Source organism: Euprymna scolopes, chromosome 2 (assembly GCF_053919585.1).
Source record: "Euprymna scolopes isolate OS-2025 chromosome 2, ASM5391958v1, whole genome shotgun sequence".
NCBI lineage: Eukaryota > Metazoa > Mollusca > Cephalopoda > Sepiida > Sepiolidae > Euprymna > Euprymna scolopes.
The window spans coordinates 37,113,810-37,134,161 of NC_136483.1; the positions used below are offsets into that span (position 1 = coordinate 37,113,810).

Consider the following 20,352-nt stretch of genomic DNA (forward strand, 5'->3'; position numbering starts at 1 on the left):
CCGTTTGCTAGTTAAATTTGGATTTTTAAAAAAACGTTACTTTCAAGGTAAAACATCTTTGGAAAAGTTTATGATGTAGATATTTGGAATGGCAGATCCGCTCGAAATGCAACAATTTAATATATATATATAATAACCGCAGGAATTTAAAAAATAATTAGGAACAAAAATAAATAAGCATCAATATAAATAAGTCGGAAAACTTTTTTTTTTTTTTTTTTTTAGGAACCCGAGTTTAATTTTCTTTGGTCATTTTTCGTGCTACCAGATTTTATCGAGCCAATGTGGACAACCCTGGAGTCTGATCGATATAGGCACCAAAATATTTCGTGTGTGATTTCTTACTTACCCGTCAATGTAACCGTCTCCATCCCCATCGCAACTATTAAAAAGTCGTCGAAGTCTTTCCTCTTCGCTTGTATTGCTGGAATCACTGCCATCACTACTGGTAACAGTCCGAACCGAAGGGCTAATAATCCCTTTCCTGGGGATATCCATAGTCTTTTTTATTTTTGGTGTTCTCCCAAGCGGATATTTCACTCGGAGTTTCTTATCCGTTATTCCCGGTGCTTCTCTGTTTGAGCAAAGAAGGAATCAAAGGTAGTACAAGTAGTAAAAGTTTCATAGGAATAGTAGTAGTAATAGTAGTCTTTAGATTGACTACTACTATCAACGTTCTCATCTAATCCACGTGTTTTCAATTTCTTGATTTGTTATTATTATTAAAACTGGATCTGCCAGATCGATTAAATCGTATAAATACAAAAACTCTATGATAATATACGTTTGTTTCGGTATTAATCAAAATCCAAAACAGCTTGTGTTGCATATACCAGTTGAGCTGGCTGGATCGAGGATAAGTCTTTGACCATCAGTCCAACTTGCTTTTGTTTTGTTGAATCGAAGTATACTCTGTTCAGTCTGTCAGGCTGAGGAGAACCGAACCGCCCTCCCAGGCTTCACCTTCTTTCTGGCTTTGTTTATCGTCTCATATCAATCTTTATAAACAAGCGAAGAAAGAAAGTTCATAACGTCCTTTAACAAGAAAATTATAAACTTGAGTTATCGGTTTTTCCTTTTCCTTAGCTAGGCTATTTCTCAACTTGTTTATATCATAAACTTTATGAACACGCAACTATATTTTCCGTCGCTTCACGTGTGTATTTGGGGGGGGGGTACTACAACTAAGAGAACAAGTATGCAACAAATAAATGTTACCAAAGGCAAGATAAGTTATTCTTTAACCTACCTGGATAAATCTATTTATGAACTTATTTTAAAGCGTTTTTGTTTTTCAAAACAAAGGAAGAGCCTTGATAATCGCTCAAAAATTGAAAATTAAATAAAACATACAGGTAAAACATTACATTTTCTCACGATTGGTGACATTTATTGGGTGTGTTTCTGGATTTTTGAAGACCCTTTTTATGAATGGGGGTTAGGATTTTACCATGCTGCTGCGTAGAAGTGCAGATAAAGTAAAAAGTGGAGAGCACGAAAATAAGTTTAATTTAGCTTTCTGCTTCGTTTCTTTATTTCTCATCTTCGCTTTTTTTTTCTTTTTCTTTTTTTTTTTTTTTTAGTGAACCTTTCTCCTCCACCCCTAGCCACTTACTTGCATCTCTCCTCCCCCACCTGCTTCTTCTCTTCCTTCTCTCCTCCCCCACTCCTTCTTCTCTTCCTTCTCCTCTCCTTAGTCCTAACCTTCCCCTTACCTTCTTCCCTCTTCCTTGTTATATTTGACCCGACTAAACCTTTCTTTTTAGTTCTTTCCTACAAACAGGGGTGTGTGCGAAAACTAATGTTTACCTTTGGTTTAGGAGCACAAAATGAACCATAATACTTGAAGTTTTCCTTTAGACTTTAATCCAAGCTATGAATTAATTTTAAGATTAGTTTTACAGGATTTAAAATCCCTTTCGAAACTCGAACGCTCGGGAAGTAAACATATACTGGCCATTTTCTTTTTAAACAAAAGATTGTAACAATCGACTTTGTGTCCGAATTCGAAAATGATATTAACTTTTAGAAAATCCGCAGTCAGTCTCAGAAATGGTCGAAGCATTTTACGATGTGAAAGCAATAATATATAAAGGCAAACGACATTAAGTATGCTAAGGGTTACGTTAAAATTAGTGTTAACAGAAATTTAGCCCCTAAAATTTTTAATTTGAAAAAGTTTTAGGCAGTTTTGACAATAGTCAACAAAACAAAAAAAGGGATGAAAAATAAATATACAACAAATAAATGTTATCAAAGGCAAGACAAGTTACTTGTATTTGAAAATAAATGTATTGTAGTTTAAAGTCTGAGATAGAGCGAAGAAAATGGCGGTCTCTATAGCCATCTCGATAATCGCTCAAAAATCGAAGATTAAACAAAATACTGGTAAAATACATTTTCGCATGATTGACAACATTTGTTGGATGTGTTTTGCCAGTATTTGGCTTAATTTTCAATTTTTGAGCGATTATTGAGGCTCGAGATGATTGCAAGGAGATTGCCATTTTTATTCGTTCTAGTTGTGACACAACTTTTATTTTCAAATACAAAAAAAAAAATACATTTAAAAATAAGTTAAAACAAAAACAAATCTTATCCGCCTAAGCAGAAAAGTAACTTGTCTTGCCTTTGATAGCATTTATTTTTGTATATTTATTTTTTGTATTCCTTTTGTGTGTGTGTGTGTGTGTGTGTGTGTGTGTGTGTGTGTGTGTGTGTGTGTGTGATTATTGTAAAAAAAAAAATGTTCAAAAATCCCCAAAAGTACAGAAGGTTGATTTAAAATGGTAACAGTAGACCGCTTTGGCCACTTCCGGGCTGACTCGGGGATTCTCTTTTGATACCCTGAACTGACTAAGTAAATACTGAAATTCTCTAGATACCCATTCCTTTCCTGTGTTCTGTATGATTCATTTGTGCCTGTAAAACTAAAAGAAAACATAAATTATCTCACGCGCCCCTGTCATATCAAATAACCACTTTTTTGCCTTCTCTCATTGAGAAGGTGTTGGTTTATTGCTCGTTGTCTGAAGCGCCTTCGCCGGGGAGTGCCGATGGGGCTGCCCAGGCACTTTATGCATGTCGAAGTGCCCCTCCTCTGGAACGTTGACTTCTCAATCCTACTTTCTGACCTTGGTGTGTAAGTTCTTGCAGTGGGAGAGAACTAAATATTTTGTTGTTTGTTTGTTTGTTTGTTTTTTTCTAGATACGGGCAAAATCAATGGCCATTCTTCAAAATATATAAATATTTCGACCTTTTTTTTTCTTTCACTTAAAAATTCACCAAAATTCAGGAAATCAACTAACTAATGAAATTTTCAGTATTTATTAATTAATGATCATGGAATATGATGAACCCATTATGTTTTGTGTGTGTGTGTGTGTGTGTGTGTGTGTGTGTGTGTGTGTGTGTGTGTGTGTGTGTGTGTGTGTTTTAATCTTAGTGAAAATGTTTTGTTAAAACAAGAAACACCTTTACTAACATTATAGTTTTGAATACAAGACAGAAGCGCGTTCGAAATGAATGTTTCTGTTTAAAGCACTATTGAACCATGATACTTGATTTTGCATTTTAAACTTTTCAAAGTACCGCAATGTGTGCCCAACTAGAGTAAGTAATCAATTGATTTGATTGAAAAATGGTCGATTTGCACCGATTTCGATTACAATAAAAATATTGAAATGTGAAACATTCGTTGATCATCATTCAATCCCGGGCAACGTTGGTATTCTGCTAGTATTCTTTTAATCTGCATCATAATATAATTTTGTTTACTTAAAATGTTCTTGTAAGCTGTATTGAATTTGGGTAGTTTGTGGTTTTGTGATATTAAAAAAAAAATTTTTTTAAATAGTTTGTGGTTCCGTGATATTTTTAATTTTTTTTTAATTGCATTTTTAATTGCATTTAAGGAAGTGCCACTTTGATATAGAGGGACTTCTAACTAGGACATAATTCCAGGGACACTATTTAGGGAGTTTAGCAGCAAGGTGACTGTTGACATTACATTTGAACTTCTGCATGTCAGTACAATCAGGGAAACAGGAACCTGGAAGTGAATTACAAAGTCTGGCAGTTCTGGGAAAGAAACTCTTAGTGTATAAAGGGATCTCTACTGTGTATGGGTGGGACTTTGATGCTTGTCGAGTTTGTCAGGGGTATTTACATCAGGAGGGTACAAGGGCTTATAGTTTGTCTGAGCATTTCCCATTAAAATACTAGTAAAACAGGCAGACGGATGCTGCATTTCGTCGATGGGACAGCAGTTGAAGCCTAGCTGACAGTCTAGAATTGATTAGGTTAGTAACTCTCCTTTGAACTCTGTCCAGGAGTGAGAGATTGGTAGCAGATGCACCAGCTCAAATGTGACAACAATCCTCCACATATGGGCGAATGGTTGCCTTCTGGAGGTACAGGATACTTTTAGGTGTAAATAACTATCTAGCACGGTGGAGAGAGCCCACCTTCCTCAAAGCAGCGGCAGCAATGCCCTTTATATATCTGTTTCAACTCATGTTCCCTGTGAGCATTAAGCCGAGGAGTTTAAACAAAGTACTTTCAGGTAATGTATTATTAGCCATAGTTATTGGTGGTTGAGAAGGTTTCTTGTAATTATTAAAGGAAACAAGCTTAGTCTTGGCAGCATTGAATGTTGCCATCCATTTTTATCCCCATTACACAACAGACTGGAGGTCTTCCTCTAGTGTTTCTGCTATTGCCTTAGATATGTGTTCATCAATTTTCCCCTCATGCCGGTTATAGAGCATGGTGTCATCAGCAAATATATCCATCTCCAAGAAAATTTTATCAGGGAGGTCATTTATGAATATCAGGAATAATAAAGGTTCAAGGATAGACCGACCCCCCCGAGATACACCCGCATTTATATCATATTGTTTTAATACACAACCATCGAGGAAAAACTGAATTCTCCTCTTATTTAAAAAGGATTTGATTATGTTAAGTAGTCAATCAGTGGTACCATATGATCTGATTTTCCTGAGAAGACCATCGTGCCAAACCCTATCAAAAGCCTTGGATATATCTAGGGCTACTGCCCTCCCCTCCCCTGCTTTGTCCAGTATATTGTATATACATACAGAAAGTACAGTTAAAATATCTGCAGTAGAACGGGCTTACCTAAATCGATGCTGTTGATCGGACAGAAGTTTAGCAGCTGTAAAGTGATGGACTAGAGCTTGGTTAATTATGGACTCAAATATTTTGGTAAAAAAAGAGGGAGGAGGCTAATGGGAGAATAATTTAATGGGCCAGTTCTTTCGCCAGAATTCTTGTAGACTGGTACTACAGAAGCAGTTTTCCAGCAGTCAGGAAAGCTAGATTCGTTAAGGCATTTGTTGAAAAGTTTGGAGAGGGCCGGAGCATTTTTAATAGTACAGCCTGGATGAGATCGGGTTTACATGTTTTTGAGGTGTCAAGGTTTTTTATGATATTATGTACTTGAGAAGGGGTGATTTTCAGATCATTTAGTGTGGTGTCTGTCTGCAAAGGAAAATCAGAGAGAGAGAGAGAGAGAGAGAGAGAGAGAGAGAGAGATTTGCTGTGTCCAATGTAGAGTTTGAGGAAAACCAACTGACAAGCATGTTAGCTTTCTCGATTGCTGTGCAAACAAACTCATGATTGTTGGATAGTGGCGGAATTATTGATTGCCCATTGTTTACTACACTGTTGTAGATTTTCCATTTGATATTCTTAACAATAAATCTAATCTGATTAAAATTGAAGTTTTCTTTTATTATTAATAATAATTAACGAATAAGTTTAACCAAGGTTGTTTGAGTAAATTATTGTTTTCTTTCAAAACATAAATACGTAAATCTTGTAATATTGTTAGCTCACTATTGATTCACACATGGGCTGAATTACGGTGTGTTTTTTCATGTTTTCTATAATAAGCAAGACTTCTTATTAGTTTTTTTTTTTTTTCAGTTTTAAATTTTTAGCGTTTTTTATGTTTTCACTGATTATTTCTGAAAGTTTCCAATTCATTTTAACATTACCTGTTCTTTTTCGTCTAAGGAAAAAAAAATGGTATATTTTATTTTTCTTACGGAACTCCTGTAAGTCTTTGATGATTTGTTTGAAACATCCATGCTATTCAGCGAAACACGTGTAAAACGTGACAATAAAACAATACAAATGTGAATTAAGTGAATACTTCTATGATTTGAGAATGTTTAATCAAGTTTTATTTAGAGATAAATAGATAGATATAAATATACATGTGCGTTTGCTAGAACTTTTTCATCCTAACTCCTAAATAGAAGAGACGTTGCGAGCCTGTCTTTGTTTTATCGTTACTTCCATGGCAAGTGCTCGTCTGAGCTCCACTCTCTGGTCCCCCCTCGCCAATTTTTCACGATAAACAGTCGTCTAGCTGAAACCACTGTAAAAAATTTTCCCCACTCTTTATCTGTGCCTAAATCAAAACATAGATTCCATGAACAAAGTTTCTTTCTTAGAAGTGTGCGTCTGTGGAACTCTCTTCCGTCTGCCTGTTTCCCAGCTGACTACAATTTGGATGTCTTCAAGTCCAACATAAACAAATTCCTGATAAACCGCCCCCTTGAGTAAGACACTTTATCAAATCTCCATTACTAACGATTACTACAATATTGTCCCATTGACTACCGTACACGCCATAACCCTTATCCCCGAGTGGCTTCCGGGCCTTGATAAGTGGTGACTACCTTGTAAAAAAAAAAATACTAAGCAATTATGCACGATGTAGAAAATATTCATATGTGGTATAATAAAATAAACAGCGGGGGGAAGTCTATCTGGTTTCCATAGAATGGTTTTTAATTTTTTTACTAAAATATAGTTTAAGAAAAATAAGTTGTTTAAGAGTAATGTCGAAACCAATTTAGGTGACTGAAATAGGATCTGACCAATATTTAAATAATTTATGATAAAAATGGAAAGGTTAAACTATTTGATATTATTTTCTGTCCGTGTGTTCTTTTCTCTTTAAGTAATTGTTTTTTTTTTTTAAATATTAAAGTTAAAGGCATTTAGTTTCTCTTCCATTTTTCATCATAAATTATTAAAAATATTGGTCAAATCCTATTTCAGTCACCTAAATTGGTTTCGACAATACTCCTAAACAAATTATTTTATTTAAACTATATTTTAGTAAAAAAAAAGTAAAACCCATTTATATTTTATATGGCAATCCATTTAATATTATTAAATAAATGAAACAATTAAATAATGAGGTAAATAAAATATGCGAAAGTAAAACAGTCGATTTTATTAAATATAAATGAAGATTGTTGGATACAAGAATTACCTCAGTCGAAAAAGGTTTGTTCTCCTCTGAATGACAAGGAAAGATCTGATACTGAAAATTTAATTATCATTTGAAAATTAAATTTAAATTCTTTTTTCCATGATAGATACTACACTTGGAATTATTTATTCACAAATAACATTTTATTTACAAATATTTTTTTAATGATTTCTTAAAAATTTCAAACACAAATAAAATGGAATTTCTTTACTTTTTGCAGATATTTTTATAGTTTGATCAAATTAAAATTTATTTTTTGACTAAAAATAATTTAGAAATAATAAAAAAAATTGTTATAGTCTTTTCTTCACATCTCACTTGATCCAAAATCAGTTTGGAAAAACCACAAAACATGTTTCATGTATTGGTTTTTATGCGTACCATTTTATGATCAGAGATAATTTCTTCAATCATCTTCACAGAAGTCAAACTCTCTTCCATCAGTTTACAGTTGATAGGTTTGCAAAAGTTGAAGCAGAAAAACTTTTATACATCAAAACTCATTAAAACAAGCTAAGAGTAGATTCATGCATACATCTCAGTCCTTGATATGATCTTAAATTATATCCAATGGTGAGACCCCAGCTTGCGGGCTTTGGGAGTATGAAGCCACCCCTTAATTGTCATTGCTCTCAGGTCCACTCTGACCCGGAGTAGTAGTACCTGTTAGGGTCTCAACTATAGGTTAAATAGAAACTGACTTGAAAAAAAAAATATATATATATATATATATATATATTTTCTATTAAAAAGTTTTTTTTCAAAATCACTGAATTCGGCATTAAATGACCTAGAAAGGGTTGATATACCGTAAAACAAAAACAACCAACCAACCAATCATACATACATCTCAAAGATCATATAAATAACTATATAGGTCAGATATTCATATTACCATCTACCTTCCCAGTAGTACGCGACATATGCATGAAAGGACCCAAGATGCAATGACTTGTGTCAGAAATTATGGAAAACCAGACCTGTTTATCACATTCACTTCAAATCCAAAGTGGAAGGAAATTCAAGATGAACTTCTCCCCAGACAAACATGTATCGATCGATAAGATCTATTTTCCAGAGTGTTTTGCCTGAATATCTTCTTAATTCAAAGTGAGAAATCTGATAGCCAGATCAGAAATCATTGGCTCACTTCAATGCTACATGTACATAATTGAGTGGCAAAAAAAGAGACTTGCCTCATGCGCATATATTATTGTGGCTTACCAAAAAAATCAACTCCAATCAAATTGATTCCATTATATCAGCTGAGTTACTTGATGTACTAACTGATCCAACCTTATTTGAAATAGAAGTCACAGGGTGCATGGGCCTTGTGGTAATATCTATTAAAATTGACTTTCTATAGTTGATGGCTAATCTACAAAAAAAATACCCTAAAATCTTTCCACTTGAAACTCAGTTTAGTGAGGATGGTTGTCTGTATGACCGCCTGAAAATGGTGGCTTCAAAACTATGGTTGGCAGGCACGAAGTTGACAATAGGTATCAATATTTCTTGAGGATTTTGTAGATGTGCATTGTAACAGAGTTGCCTCCCGTGTTTTTGTCATGCTGTGATAACAGAACTGAATAACAAAAATTCAGCAATGAGAACTCAGAAATGGAAACTCTGTAACGAGACAGGAAGAGGTCATGGAATTAGCTAAATATAACCTCAAAATCTTTGAGTTATTCAACGTTACAATCATGATAACCAGGTAGCAATTAGGATAACCAGGTAAAAATTCTAATAGGTATGTCATATTGTTATGTGCTTTAAAAAACAAGTAGTTGTGTATTTCCTTTCTGAGGGGGAAATAGAGAGATGACTAGTAAATCTATTTGTCTATCGAGTGAGAACCAGATAAATTTCCTTTATCTAAACAGATAAATCACCTCACCTCCACTTTACTGAATTATTTTACAGAAATATCTAATCTCATTACAAATACTTTGCCACTAAATATTTATTAATTAATTTCTGTGGAATTTCTTTCTTTTTTTTTTTTTTCAGACTACTATATTGATTGAACACAAAATTCTTTGATTATTAAAAAAAAATTGAAAAATTTACTGCAAAATTTTCCGATAAGCGTTCTTTTTGCTATGTAAACTTATTGTAAGATAGTTTCTTTGTGTGACAAAAGGCTAGATGATGCTTTGTTTGGAACTGGGTTTCCTGGCATTAAAAGACAATTTTGTGCATAATTTTGTCCTTGGAGTGGGTGGTTGGAAGCAACTAACAACATTTATTTTGTTGCATTAAAAAAAGCGTCAATCAATTTGCTAATAACTCAAAGTTGACAGTTGTTTTCAACAAGTTAGGTTGATGGGTGCATCAGAAGAATAAAGAATTAAATCAACTGTTAGCTGACGTTGAGGACTTGTTAATAGAAGACAGTCACTCTGTTCTCTGTTCTCTGTCTCTGTTTGTCTGTCTGTCTGTCTGTCTGTCTCTGTCTCTGTCTCTCTCTCTCTCTCTCTCTCTCTCTCTCTCTCTCTCTCTCTCTCTCTCGGTTGTGTGTTCTTGTTTCTCTCATTTTTTTATGTTCTTCATCTCTTTCTCTTTATCTCTCTCTCTTGGTTGTGTGTTCTTGCTTCTCTCTTTTTTCTGAACGTTCTCTCTCTCTCTCTCTCTCTCGCTCTCTCTCTCTCTCTCTCTCTCTCTCTTCTGTGAACTGTGATGAGAGAGAAGCAAGAGAATAGTGGGTAAAATTCCTTGCACAGATCAGTTGCATGCCTAAACTAGCTCTGCCGAATCATAAGTTTAAAGTTTTTTTTGGAATACAGTAAAAAATACATCCTTTATTTTAATATATAAGCTGTTTGTTCGCTTTTTCTACCAAGTGTTCAAATTTCCTCAGCGATGCTCCATCCTCCCAGCCCAGTTATTTAATTCTGTTGAAAGAATTAATGATATCATCCATACAACAATGGTATAACCCATTCAGACTCCACCAGGCTATTATGCTCAAGGATCTTAGACAATTTCGGTTTAAACATTAGAAATAATATTCAACCACTATTTGGACTAGAGAATTGAACTCCTGGCCGAGGAACTAGTGCATTTATGCTCAAGACAATAAGATTCCTTTGAGATATATGTTCACGCCAAGATAGTGCTACTATTCCAGTATATATTTATGGTTGATGTTGATGAAAATAATTCAGAAACAATACAGAATTCAGAAATACATTTATTGTTTGTGAACCTAACTGTGTTCCTTATGAAACTGTCTCTGTTGATAATGTATATAAGAAAGTTTGTAAATGATGTATGTTTAAGTAAAGGTAAGGAGTCTTAGTTACGGAATTGCACATTTGTGGTGAGTGCTCATCGTCAAAGTCTCCAATGAGAATGTGTATAAGACAGTCTGTAAATGATGTTATGAAATTGAGTTTATGAGAATATGTTCAACAAATTCTGAGTAGAAAGATGTGTGTGTGCGTGTGTGTGTGCTTGAGTAGAGAAAAGTCATATGTACCAGAATTATGTGTTCGTGTGTGAGCACACACAAGTGCTGTCCTTATAGCAGCCAGCAGACCAAAGAGGTCTATGGCTGAAGCGTCGTCAGTTGAGACTGATACAAAAGAAAGAAAATGAATTTTGGCTGTTCAACCTTTTTTATAAACGCTGATAGGAGCGCCATCTGGCGTTTATAAACGGCAGATAACACGGATCTGAAAACGCCTCCTTGTGGTGAGTCTGCAATTGTGTTGAGAAAGGGGAGATTCTGTAAAAAAATATTTCCCTAAAGATTCTTTATAATGTGAATATTTGTTTTTATCGATAACAATCAGAAGAGCAATAAAAATTGACAATACCAAATGGGAGGTTTGATTTGCTTAGTCAGTTTTATTGCTTTCAATTTTATCTTCAGATTATCTAATATTCAAACACAATACCTAGTATAAACGATTCATTGAACACATGTTGCTATTTTACCCATAGCTGGAGAGGGTATAAGAATATATGAATGCATTAGATTCAACTTAATTGAATTTGGCTTTGTCGATTTCGTAGTTCATTGCAATAATAATTCTCAGCACTTTTTTATCAGCTCATAAACTTTTTGTAATGTCATTTTTGAAGCGACATGCTGAACAGGTGTATGTAAGTGGGGAGATATTTTTGAACATTATAATCCATCCATCTATGGATATACTCGAAAATACCTCGTCATATACTTTAGAACAGAACTTTGTCCAGGGGTCGGTTGTTCTGTTATGTTATTGTGTGTGTGGTTTAGCAGGCTATATGGAATACTTACCAAAAGAATCTTCAAGACTAGAGTTTTTTTAATGGCAGTATCGTCATGGTCCTCCCAATTTCAATATCTAGTATTCTAAAATAGCTATCTATTCAATCCCAACAAACTCAATGTTGCTTAGCTCTGAAGATCTCACAAGACTCAGTGAGCCAACATGATCATAACATATATTATTAGCGGTATTAATTAACTGCAAATTTAATCTTGTTAGAAAAGGCTAACAAACATCAACCGCCAAAAACCTGGAGTTTGATCAAGTTAATATAAGCTGGAGTCAAGGCACCAAAACAGAAGATGGAAAAGCAAGTTTACTATCTTCCACCAATGACTGAAATTCGATGGTAAACCTGAAAATCAAACTACATGACAAACAATACTACAACCCAACTTTATATTGCATTCAGAAGAAACAAAGCAATGCATAATCTGTCGATGTTATAGGAGGAATCCATCAAATTAACCAACGACAGAAAAGGGGAAAATACCAGGAATTGATCAATGTCAAGAAAATGGATGGAAGATCTACTATGACCCTATTGAAGTTTGTTGCAGGGATATTGCAGGTCGTCGGTCACTACACAGAACACTGACAAAAATAGTTATAGTGGGAGCAGTGAGGGCTAGGGCATATGCTTTAAAAATAAATAACGAATAGTGTTGATGCATTCGAATGGATTTGGCTAAAAAGATCAGAGTCTGGAAAAGAATTTCATAGGAAATGGGGCAAAGGACGAACTGAAAACTAACTTTGAATTTTTTCATATCCTTCGTGACTCCACATGCTTATTGGCTCATGCCTGCTGAATTGTTATTTATTTATTATTGCTTTTTTTTTTTTTTTTTTTTGCAATGTTGACACATGTAGCTGATATCTTTCAAGGAGACAATCTGGCACATCCAGAGTCAGGTTAGGGTTGTTGTCAGAGCTGATTTGGTGAGAAACCCAAAATCGGCAATGAGAATGTATTTCATGATATTTCATTCTGTTCCACAAGCTCCAAAGATATTTTTTAACTTCAATAAAACAATCAGTTATAATAATACATTATTTTACGGGCGCAATACAACAGTATGCAAAGCACAATGTGTAACCTGTTATCGATGATATAGAGTGAGAAATAACACTTCTCATTCTATATGTGCTATAATATTAGCATTTGTGTACTTATGATGCACTGAATGTGCGATAGGAGAAAGGAATAAAGAAGAAACTCTCAGAAACAATGACAACATTTTATATACAAATTATAAAGGGCGTCAATGTAATGTCGTAGATGCTTTTTATTATTTCCGGTATCTCAATGAGCATGCCCGGTAGTTTCTTCTACTTCTATTATAAAAGGGAGGTAAATAATGACAATGCTAAAGTCAATACAAGAGATATGCAATCATATAAATGCACATAGCCATAGAATACTAGGAGAGTGTAACAGACAAAGGGGGGAAAAAAAAAAAAAAAAAAAAAAAAAAAACAAGAAAAACTTATTTGCTTATACGTGGTGCAGGAGACGAGTGTGGTGAAAAAGAAAGAATGATTTTTGGATAACTAATCACGTGATTTCCCTAGAAGACCAGTCGTGTGATCAACATGCCCTCTAGCATCGGAAGGGAGACAAATTGGCCTCTATAGCAACACAAAAGAAATGGTGGTGGCTAACTAGTTAACGACATGGACTGACAACCTGGGTGTGTCAAGTTTGAATCCAGTTCATTCAACAGAAACACTTTCATTTAAGGATGTTGGCAACCTTCATGTGATCCCTCTAGAAGTTTTTTTAACTATATCAAGGAAATAAATGCCAACAATAATCATCTGATTTATATGAAATAAATGAATGATGCTCAACAACAACAGCCATGTGATAAAAACTTCCCCTGAAATCCAGGAAATTATTATTTAAAAGTTAAGTTTTTACTTCAAATAATAACATTCTTTTACAGAATTAAAACTCACGATTTATACAAGCTTTTTACTGTATTTATTTAGTGGTTTTATTTATTTTAGCGATTTTATTTATTTAGTGGTTTTATTTATTGTAGTGATTTTATTTATTTAGTGGTTTTATTTATTTAGTGGTTTTATTTATTTTAGTGATTTTATTTATTTAGTGGTTTTATTTATTTAGTGGTTTTATTTATTTTAGTGATTTTATTTATTTAGTGGTTTTATTTATTTAGTGGTTTTATTTATTTTAGTGATTTTATTTATTTAGTGGTTTTATTTATTTAGTGGTTTTATTTATTTTAGTGATTTTATTTATTTAGTGGTTTTATTTATTTAGCGGTTAGTGCATAGCATAGTAGTGTGTTCTTTGATTTCTCACTACAGCAAACATCTCTGATGGGTATTCTGTCTGGATTCCTGTTCTGTTGACATGTCACAAATGGCTCTATGAATATTCCGTCTCTCAGCTTCTTTTCCTTCTTTCCTTCTCATAACAGTAATAATGGGATAAATCTAAAAACAATAAATAACGCCATTATTTGCTTCTATGGTTTATTTTATTTTCTTCAAACAATAGCAATGTACATCTAGATAGGCTGTAATTTCCCACCCACTGCTCTAGGGGTAGTGAACTTCGAAAAGAACGTCTCTATTTGACATTGTAAGACAAAAAGAAGGCAATTCTCTTGCTTCCTTGCAATGCACTTTTTCTAATGATGTAATATCCTATGACGTAATCATAATTCTCGTCTATTAACTTCCAACGGAATTTTCCACGATTCTAACCTCATTGCTTACTCTAGCTTAATGTGGAAAACTACAGTTCTCAACATTATTTTTAGATATTTATGTTTAACTTTGTTGTCGTGTGCATTTAGGTAACATTTTTTTTTATTTAAACAAACATTGTTAGACAACAGAGAGTTTTTATTTAGTTATAACTTTCAGATCAAAGGCATTAATAAATGTCTCATAGTTAGATTTTTCTTTTCAAAGCATGTTGCGATTTCTTGCTTATCATCAAGATATCGTTAGGAGAATGCGTAAGGTTGGTTGTGCAGATGGGCGGATGGTGGTTAGTAGTAGTCGTAGAAACGGTTGATGCGTGCAAGGCCGTTTGCGCCCGATAGGGAGGAAGGTGTTTGGTTTGGAAGTGAGGGCAGGGTCCGAAAATGGAAGGGAGGGTTATGATAGGCATTTTAAACTGTTTGGGCTAGATTCGAATGTAACCATATTTAGGACAGGTTTCTGAGTTCTTATATATAATGCTTCCAAAATTTTTGATTTTTTAATGTTGGCTTCATGGTGTATTATTTGTATGTTGCTGACTAAAATTTCTCTAACTTCGGAGAGGGGAGATTCAGGTATGTTTTTTTCTGTAAATGTTATAATATAGCATTAGATTTTAGATTATGCATGGTAAGGCGACCGGATAGTGTGGTTTTTGTATAACCAACGTAAATACTGTTCTTTTTTTGTTTTTTGTTTTTGTTATTGTAAAAGTTACATTCTCCCAGTGGGCATTTGAACTTATAGATGACGTTGTTTCATTCTAGTGGTTTCAGGATTGGAGAGGCATTATTTTTAACAACTAGGTTTTGAGTTTTACATTTTTTATAATATATAATAAGTCTAGGGCTATTATAGTCAGTGGGGGAAACGATTCTATGAATGATATTTTTATGGCCTTTTCTTCCAATTTAAATCCTGGTTGCAACAGAAAACGCTAATTGTATTCAGATTTTGATGTTGATGGGTATTACTATTTGTGGTAGTTTTTTTTTTTTTTTAATTTCTAGGGCATTGATTTTATTTGTTTGATCGACTATGTTGTTTGGAAATCCGTCATTGATGAGGATTTACTTGATATTTTTTAGTTCGGGTAGTACTATTTTTTGTCTGAGGAGAATAGGTTGATGTGATTTAGGTTTTTTAATTATGGCTAACATATTGGTGAGGGCATTCGCTCTTAAAATTTAGGAGACAGAAATTAAGGCTAGTAGTTTTTTGGGGGTTTTTTTTTAGTTGGAGGTACTGATGATGTTAGAAGTGTCAATGGGGACGTCAAGGAAAGGAATTTTATTATTAGCATTCATTTCTATGATGAATTTAAGTATGGAGTTATCTTGAAAGAGGTCCTTCGGTTTTAGTATTTGTTTATCATTATCGGCTAGGGTGAAAATATCGTTAGCATACCGTACATAGATAGGTTTTCTGGTGTTATTATAATATTTTTTACTAATTTTGTTACAAATTTTACTATGTTTCTGCATTTTTGAGATGAGAATTGATTATTCATATTATTTAGATTGTTCGAACCACTGTTTTCATCTTGAGTTTTATTTTCACAACATTGCAGGCGATGTAACCGCTGATCGTCTTCAGGTGTACCTTGTAGAACTCGGGAATCTTTTTGTCAAATTTGAGAATCGGCACGAAATTTTGAACGGAACCTTTTATTTAATCCACTAGCATGTAGCATGCTCTCGTTCTACCAGCCATGACTGGGTAGAAGTGTTAATTAATTCATAATTGTATTTTAAATGTTACCTGTACTGAAGATTGAATCTTCAACCTCCAGAAGAGTGTAAGTTTTACAACTGAATTTACAAAGCATTTTATCCACTGCGCCACTGCAACGCTGACAGAATGGGGGCATGCTATTCCTGTGAATCAAATAAAAGGTTCTGTTCGAAATCCTGTGAATATTCCTAAGTTCAACAGAAAGATTCTCGAGTTCGATAAGATACATCTAAGTAAGGCTGGAGGTTACATCGACCGAACCGTTGTGAAAATAGCACGCAAGATAAGTGGTCCAAAGAATCGAAATAATACGATTTTTTTTTTTTTTTTTTTTTTTAGTTTTGTCAAGATGCTTAAAATGGATGAACATCATCTATACTTAATTTCTAATCGTTTTCGAGTTTTGAAAGATAATAGGTGAGACACGCGGCTAAAACCTGACTCAACTACGTAATATACACGAAAGACAATGAGCGGCAAATTTGTGGCTACCTTTATTGAATTTGTGACCCCCTGAATTCCCCCAAATGTTCTATGCCTCCACTCTCTGAGATTTGTCATGGGCCCCAGTTAGTGAATCACTGCAGTATACAGCATCAACCCCCTTCGAAGTGCAGAAGGTGGTGGTGGGGGAGGCCGTCTCATATATGTTCTTCCATATCCCTTATTTACTTTTTGTTGTGATTATATGTGTGTGTGTGTGTGTGTGTGTGTGTGTGTGTGTGTGTGTGTGTGTGTGTGTGTGTGTGTGTGTGTGTGTGTGTGTGTGTTTTATAGACAGTATACCTCTCGTCTATAGGATGAATAGAGGCAAAGATTACCTAACATTTTACATTGGATTTCTGATGACCGAATTTGGAAATTACCCTACCCAATCCAAAAACAACAATAGTGGCTTTAGAGAGAGAGAGAGAGAGAGAGAGAGAGAGAGAGAGAGAGAGAGAGAGAGAGAGGGGCAGGGGCACACACACTCGTATACACACAATTCTCACCGATCAATAACAATAATAAAGAACGAATAAACGGAATCAGACGGACACGTTTCGTCTAGCTTCCTGAACCATAGGCTGTAAAATTAGCTATATAGAAAAAGAAAATGGCGAGGGGAGGGGGCTAAACTGCATATCTTTGAACGAATAACACGAAAAGAAAAAAGTGTCTAAATAAAAGACGCACCATTGATTGGCCGTATTGTCATCTATTTAAGCCATGTTACATGTGATAATGGCCGAAGTGCTTTTTTTTTTTTTTCAGAATAAACGCGCGTAAGAACATTTGTGTTTTTATTTCGTTTAAGGAAAATGTAAAAAAAAACAAAAAAAAACAGCAATACTTGACACTGCCTTTAACCTTTAATTACAGAGCTTAGTTTCTTATCGACACTTTTAAAATCTTGAAAGTTCAGTATATTTTACAATACAGACAACAAAATGAAAAAGTGGTAAAAAACAAACAAATAAATAAATTTCACTGTAACATTTATTGATTGAGTTTTTACCAGTAATTTGTTTAATTTTCGATTTTTGAGCGATTGCCGAGACACGCCAGATAACCTTCTCATTTTTTTCTTGTTCTAACTTAAGACTCAGCAAAATCTGTGTTTCGAAGTAAATAAACACTTTAAAATAAGTTAAAGCACAAAAAACTTATCCAAGTAAGTAGAAGAATAACTTATTTTGCCTTTGGCAGCATTTATTTGTAGTATAGAGAACAAAACGAAAAAAGGGATTAAAAACAACTAATATATATATTTTTGTTTTGGTCACTTTTTGTTGTTTGTCAATGAGCGGTCACTTGTGATGGCTTTTCTGAGAACTCCAAGTGAGTAGATAACAATAATGAATACAGGGAGCCACGAAACAGGAAAGAAAAAGACAAGAAAAAAATGGGAAAATAAACAGCTCTGCACTGCAGCTAGTGCAGCTGCATGGCTACTTCATGAGACTTTCCAGAGCAAACACATAGATATGGATACGGAATGAAATGATGATTATATCAATAAATAAATAAATAATAAAAAATTATCCGTCTAAACCCGTTCTTGCCAACTCTCGACTTCAACTGTAATCTTCACGAAACGTTCTCACTGTCTCTCGCTCTCTCAACTGTTTTTTTTTTTTTTTTTTTTTTTTTTTTACATGGGGATCACCTCTTATCAAGACCCGGAAGCCACTCGGGGATAAGGGTTATTTTGTGTACAATAATCAATGGGATAATATCGTAGTAATAGTGGTATTGGAGATTTGATAAAGTGCCTTACTTGAGGGGGCGATTAATCAGGAATTTGTTTATGTTGGACTTGAAGACATCCAAGTTGTAGCCAGATGGGAAACAGGAAAACGGAAGAGAATTCCACAGGCGTGCACTTCTCAGAAAAAGCTATGTTCATGGAATCTACGTTTTGATTTAGGCACAGATAAAGAGGGGGGAACTTACTAATAGTGGTTTTAGCTAGACGGGTGTTTATCATGAAGGATTGGCGAGGGGGGACCAGAGATTGGAGCTCTCACGAGCACGTGCCATGGAAGTAATGATAAAACAAAGACAGGCTCGCAACGTCTCTTCTTTGGAAGAGAGGTTGCAGGGAAGAGAAGAGCATCCCCCACTAAGCCACAAAGTCTATTTTGTACTTTGTCAAGGCAGGATAGGCTGTTTTTTGAAGCTCCAGCCCAGATGTGGCAGCAGTACTCCAACTTTGGATGTACTTGGCTTTTATAGAGATAGAGAATTGCATCAGTAGTGAGATATCTTCTGGAGCGGTAGAAGGATCCCATCATTTTTCCAGCAGCCCGGGCAACAGACTTTATATACGTGTTCCATTTAAGATCAGGAGTAAAGGTCAAACCCAGGAGCTTGTCAAAACATGAAGCCTCCCCAAGACGAGAGCCATCCATTTCAATTGATGCTAGCTGAGGAACAGAGCGTTGATGATGTAAAGTTAGGAGCTTAGTTTTAGATGCATTAAAAGTAACCAGCCATCTCTTCCCCCACTGAATCATGCGCTCAAGATCAGAGGAGAGAGAATCAGAGAGAGCTTTGTCATTTACGGCCTTTGATGTGTTGCCGTAGATGGTCGTGTCATCAGCATAGATGTCAATGAATGATTTAAGTATGTGTTTTGGGAGATCATTGAAGTAGATCAGGAAGAGAGTTGGGCCCAGGATGGACCCCTGGGGGACTCCAGCATTAATACTGAGGGCCTCTGATTTCTGCCCATCAACTACTACTCTTATGAGCCTATCAGAGAGAAATGATTGAATTATTGAGAAAACATTTCCAGTTATACCGTAGCTGGAAATCTTGTGAAGTAGGCCCTTACGCCAAGCCTTATCGAAGGTCTTTGATATGTCAAGAGCAATTGCCCTAGAAAGTACGCCTTTGTCGAGAGATTCACTAATCCTATGGGATATAACTGTTAGCACATCAGCTGTAGATCTAGCAGAACGGAAACCATATTGCATGTCACTAAGGAGGTTATTTCTGCTGAGGTGGTATTTAATATGGATTCCAGTAACTTACTCATGACACACAAGAGACTTATTGGTCTGTACTGAGAGGGAGATGACTTATCACCTGAGTTCTTAAATGCAGGGCATACTGATGAGATTTTCCAGGGTGTTGGAATTCACTTCTCCTTAAGGCAACACTTAAACAGTTTTGTAAGTATGGGGGCACGTTCTGGTCAAAGCTTTTTCAACACTATAATTGGAATGCCGTCTGGGTCAGTTGCTTTACTGGAATCAACATTCTTGATTAGTTTGGCGACCTCATGCACAGATATTTGTGTGTGTGATAGTGTGTTGTCTGTTGTAGGAGGAAATACAGGGAGTTGATGGCCTTCGTCGCAGAGGGTAGAGTTAGCTGCAAAGTTCTTGGCAAATAGTCTGGCCTTGTCTGATGCTGATGAGATGACTTCAGGTCCATTGATGATGGTTGGGATAGAACGCACGAATCTGTTCAGGATCCTGTTTGCTATTTGCCAAAACTGGTGGGAACCAAGCCGCTGCTCAGCTACTTTGGATTTGACGGACTGAGCATATAGCTCTCTTGCATTTTTTATTACTCTTTTACAATGGTTTCTGGCAGTCCTGAAAGCAGCTTTAGTCTCAGTACATCTATTTCGTTGGTAGCTATGGAAAAAGTGATTTCTGTGCGCAATGGCAACAGCACATTCTGGGGAGAACCATGGCTGGCTGTTAGGTTTCTGTTGGAATTTTTTAGATGGTATGAATCGGTCTATGCCTACAATTAACCATTCGGTCAGGTCTGATACGATAGAGGAACATCCTTTTTAAACA

General features: G+C 35.1%; 1 protein-coding gene and 1 long non-coding RNA gene across 4 annotated transcripts in view; one reads left to right on the forward strand and one right to left on the reverse strand.

Annotated features, from left to right (window-relative positions):
- The window catches only part of LOC145291061 (colorectal mutant cancer protein-like), a 608,255-nt gene extending 607,664 nt beyond the window's left edge, over positions 1 to 591 (reverse strand). Inside the window, exon 1 of the mRNA XM_080136573.1 lies at positions 350 to 591. Within this exon, the coding sequence (XP_079992699.1) occupies positions 350 to 498 (149 nt within the window). The 5' untranslated portion in view covers positions 499 to 591. The remainder of the gene's footprint in view (positions 1 to 349) is intronic.
- The window catches only part of LOC145291089 (uncharacterized), a 563,704-nt gene that overhangs the window by 430,559 nt on the left and 112,793 nt on the right, over positions 1 to 20,352 (forward strand). The window contains exon 1 of one of the 3 annotated variants that reach the window (XR_013869331.1): positions 1,266 to 1,355. The exons of the other annotated variants lie outside the window; for them this stretch is intronic. This is a non-coding gene — a long non-coding RNA (uncharacterized LOC145291089). Of the gene's footprint in view, positions 1 to 1,265; positions 1,356 to 20,352 lie in introns of those variants that run through there. 3 annotated transcript variants of the gene reach the window in all.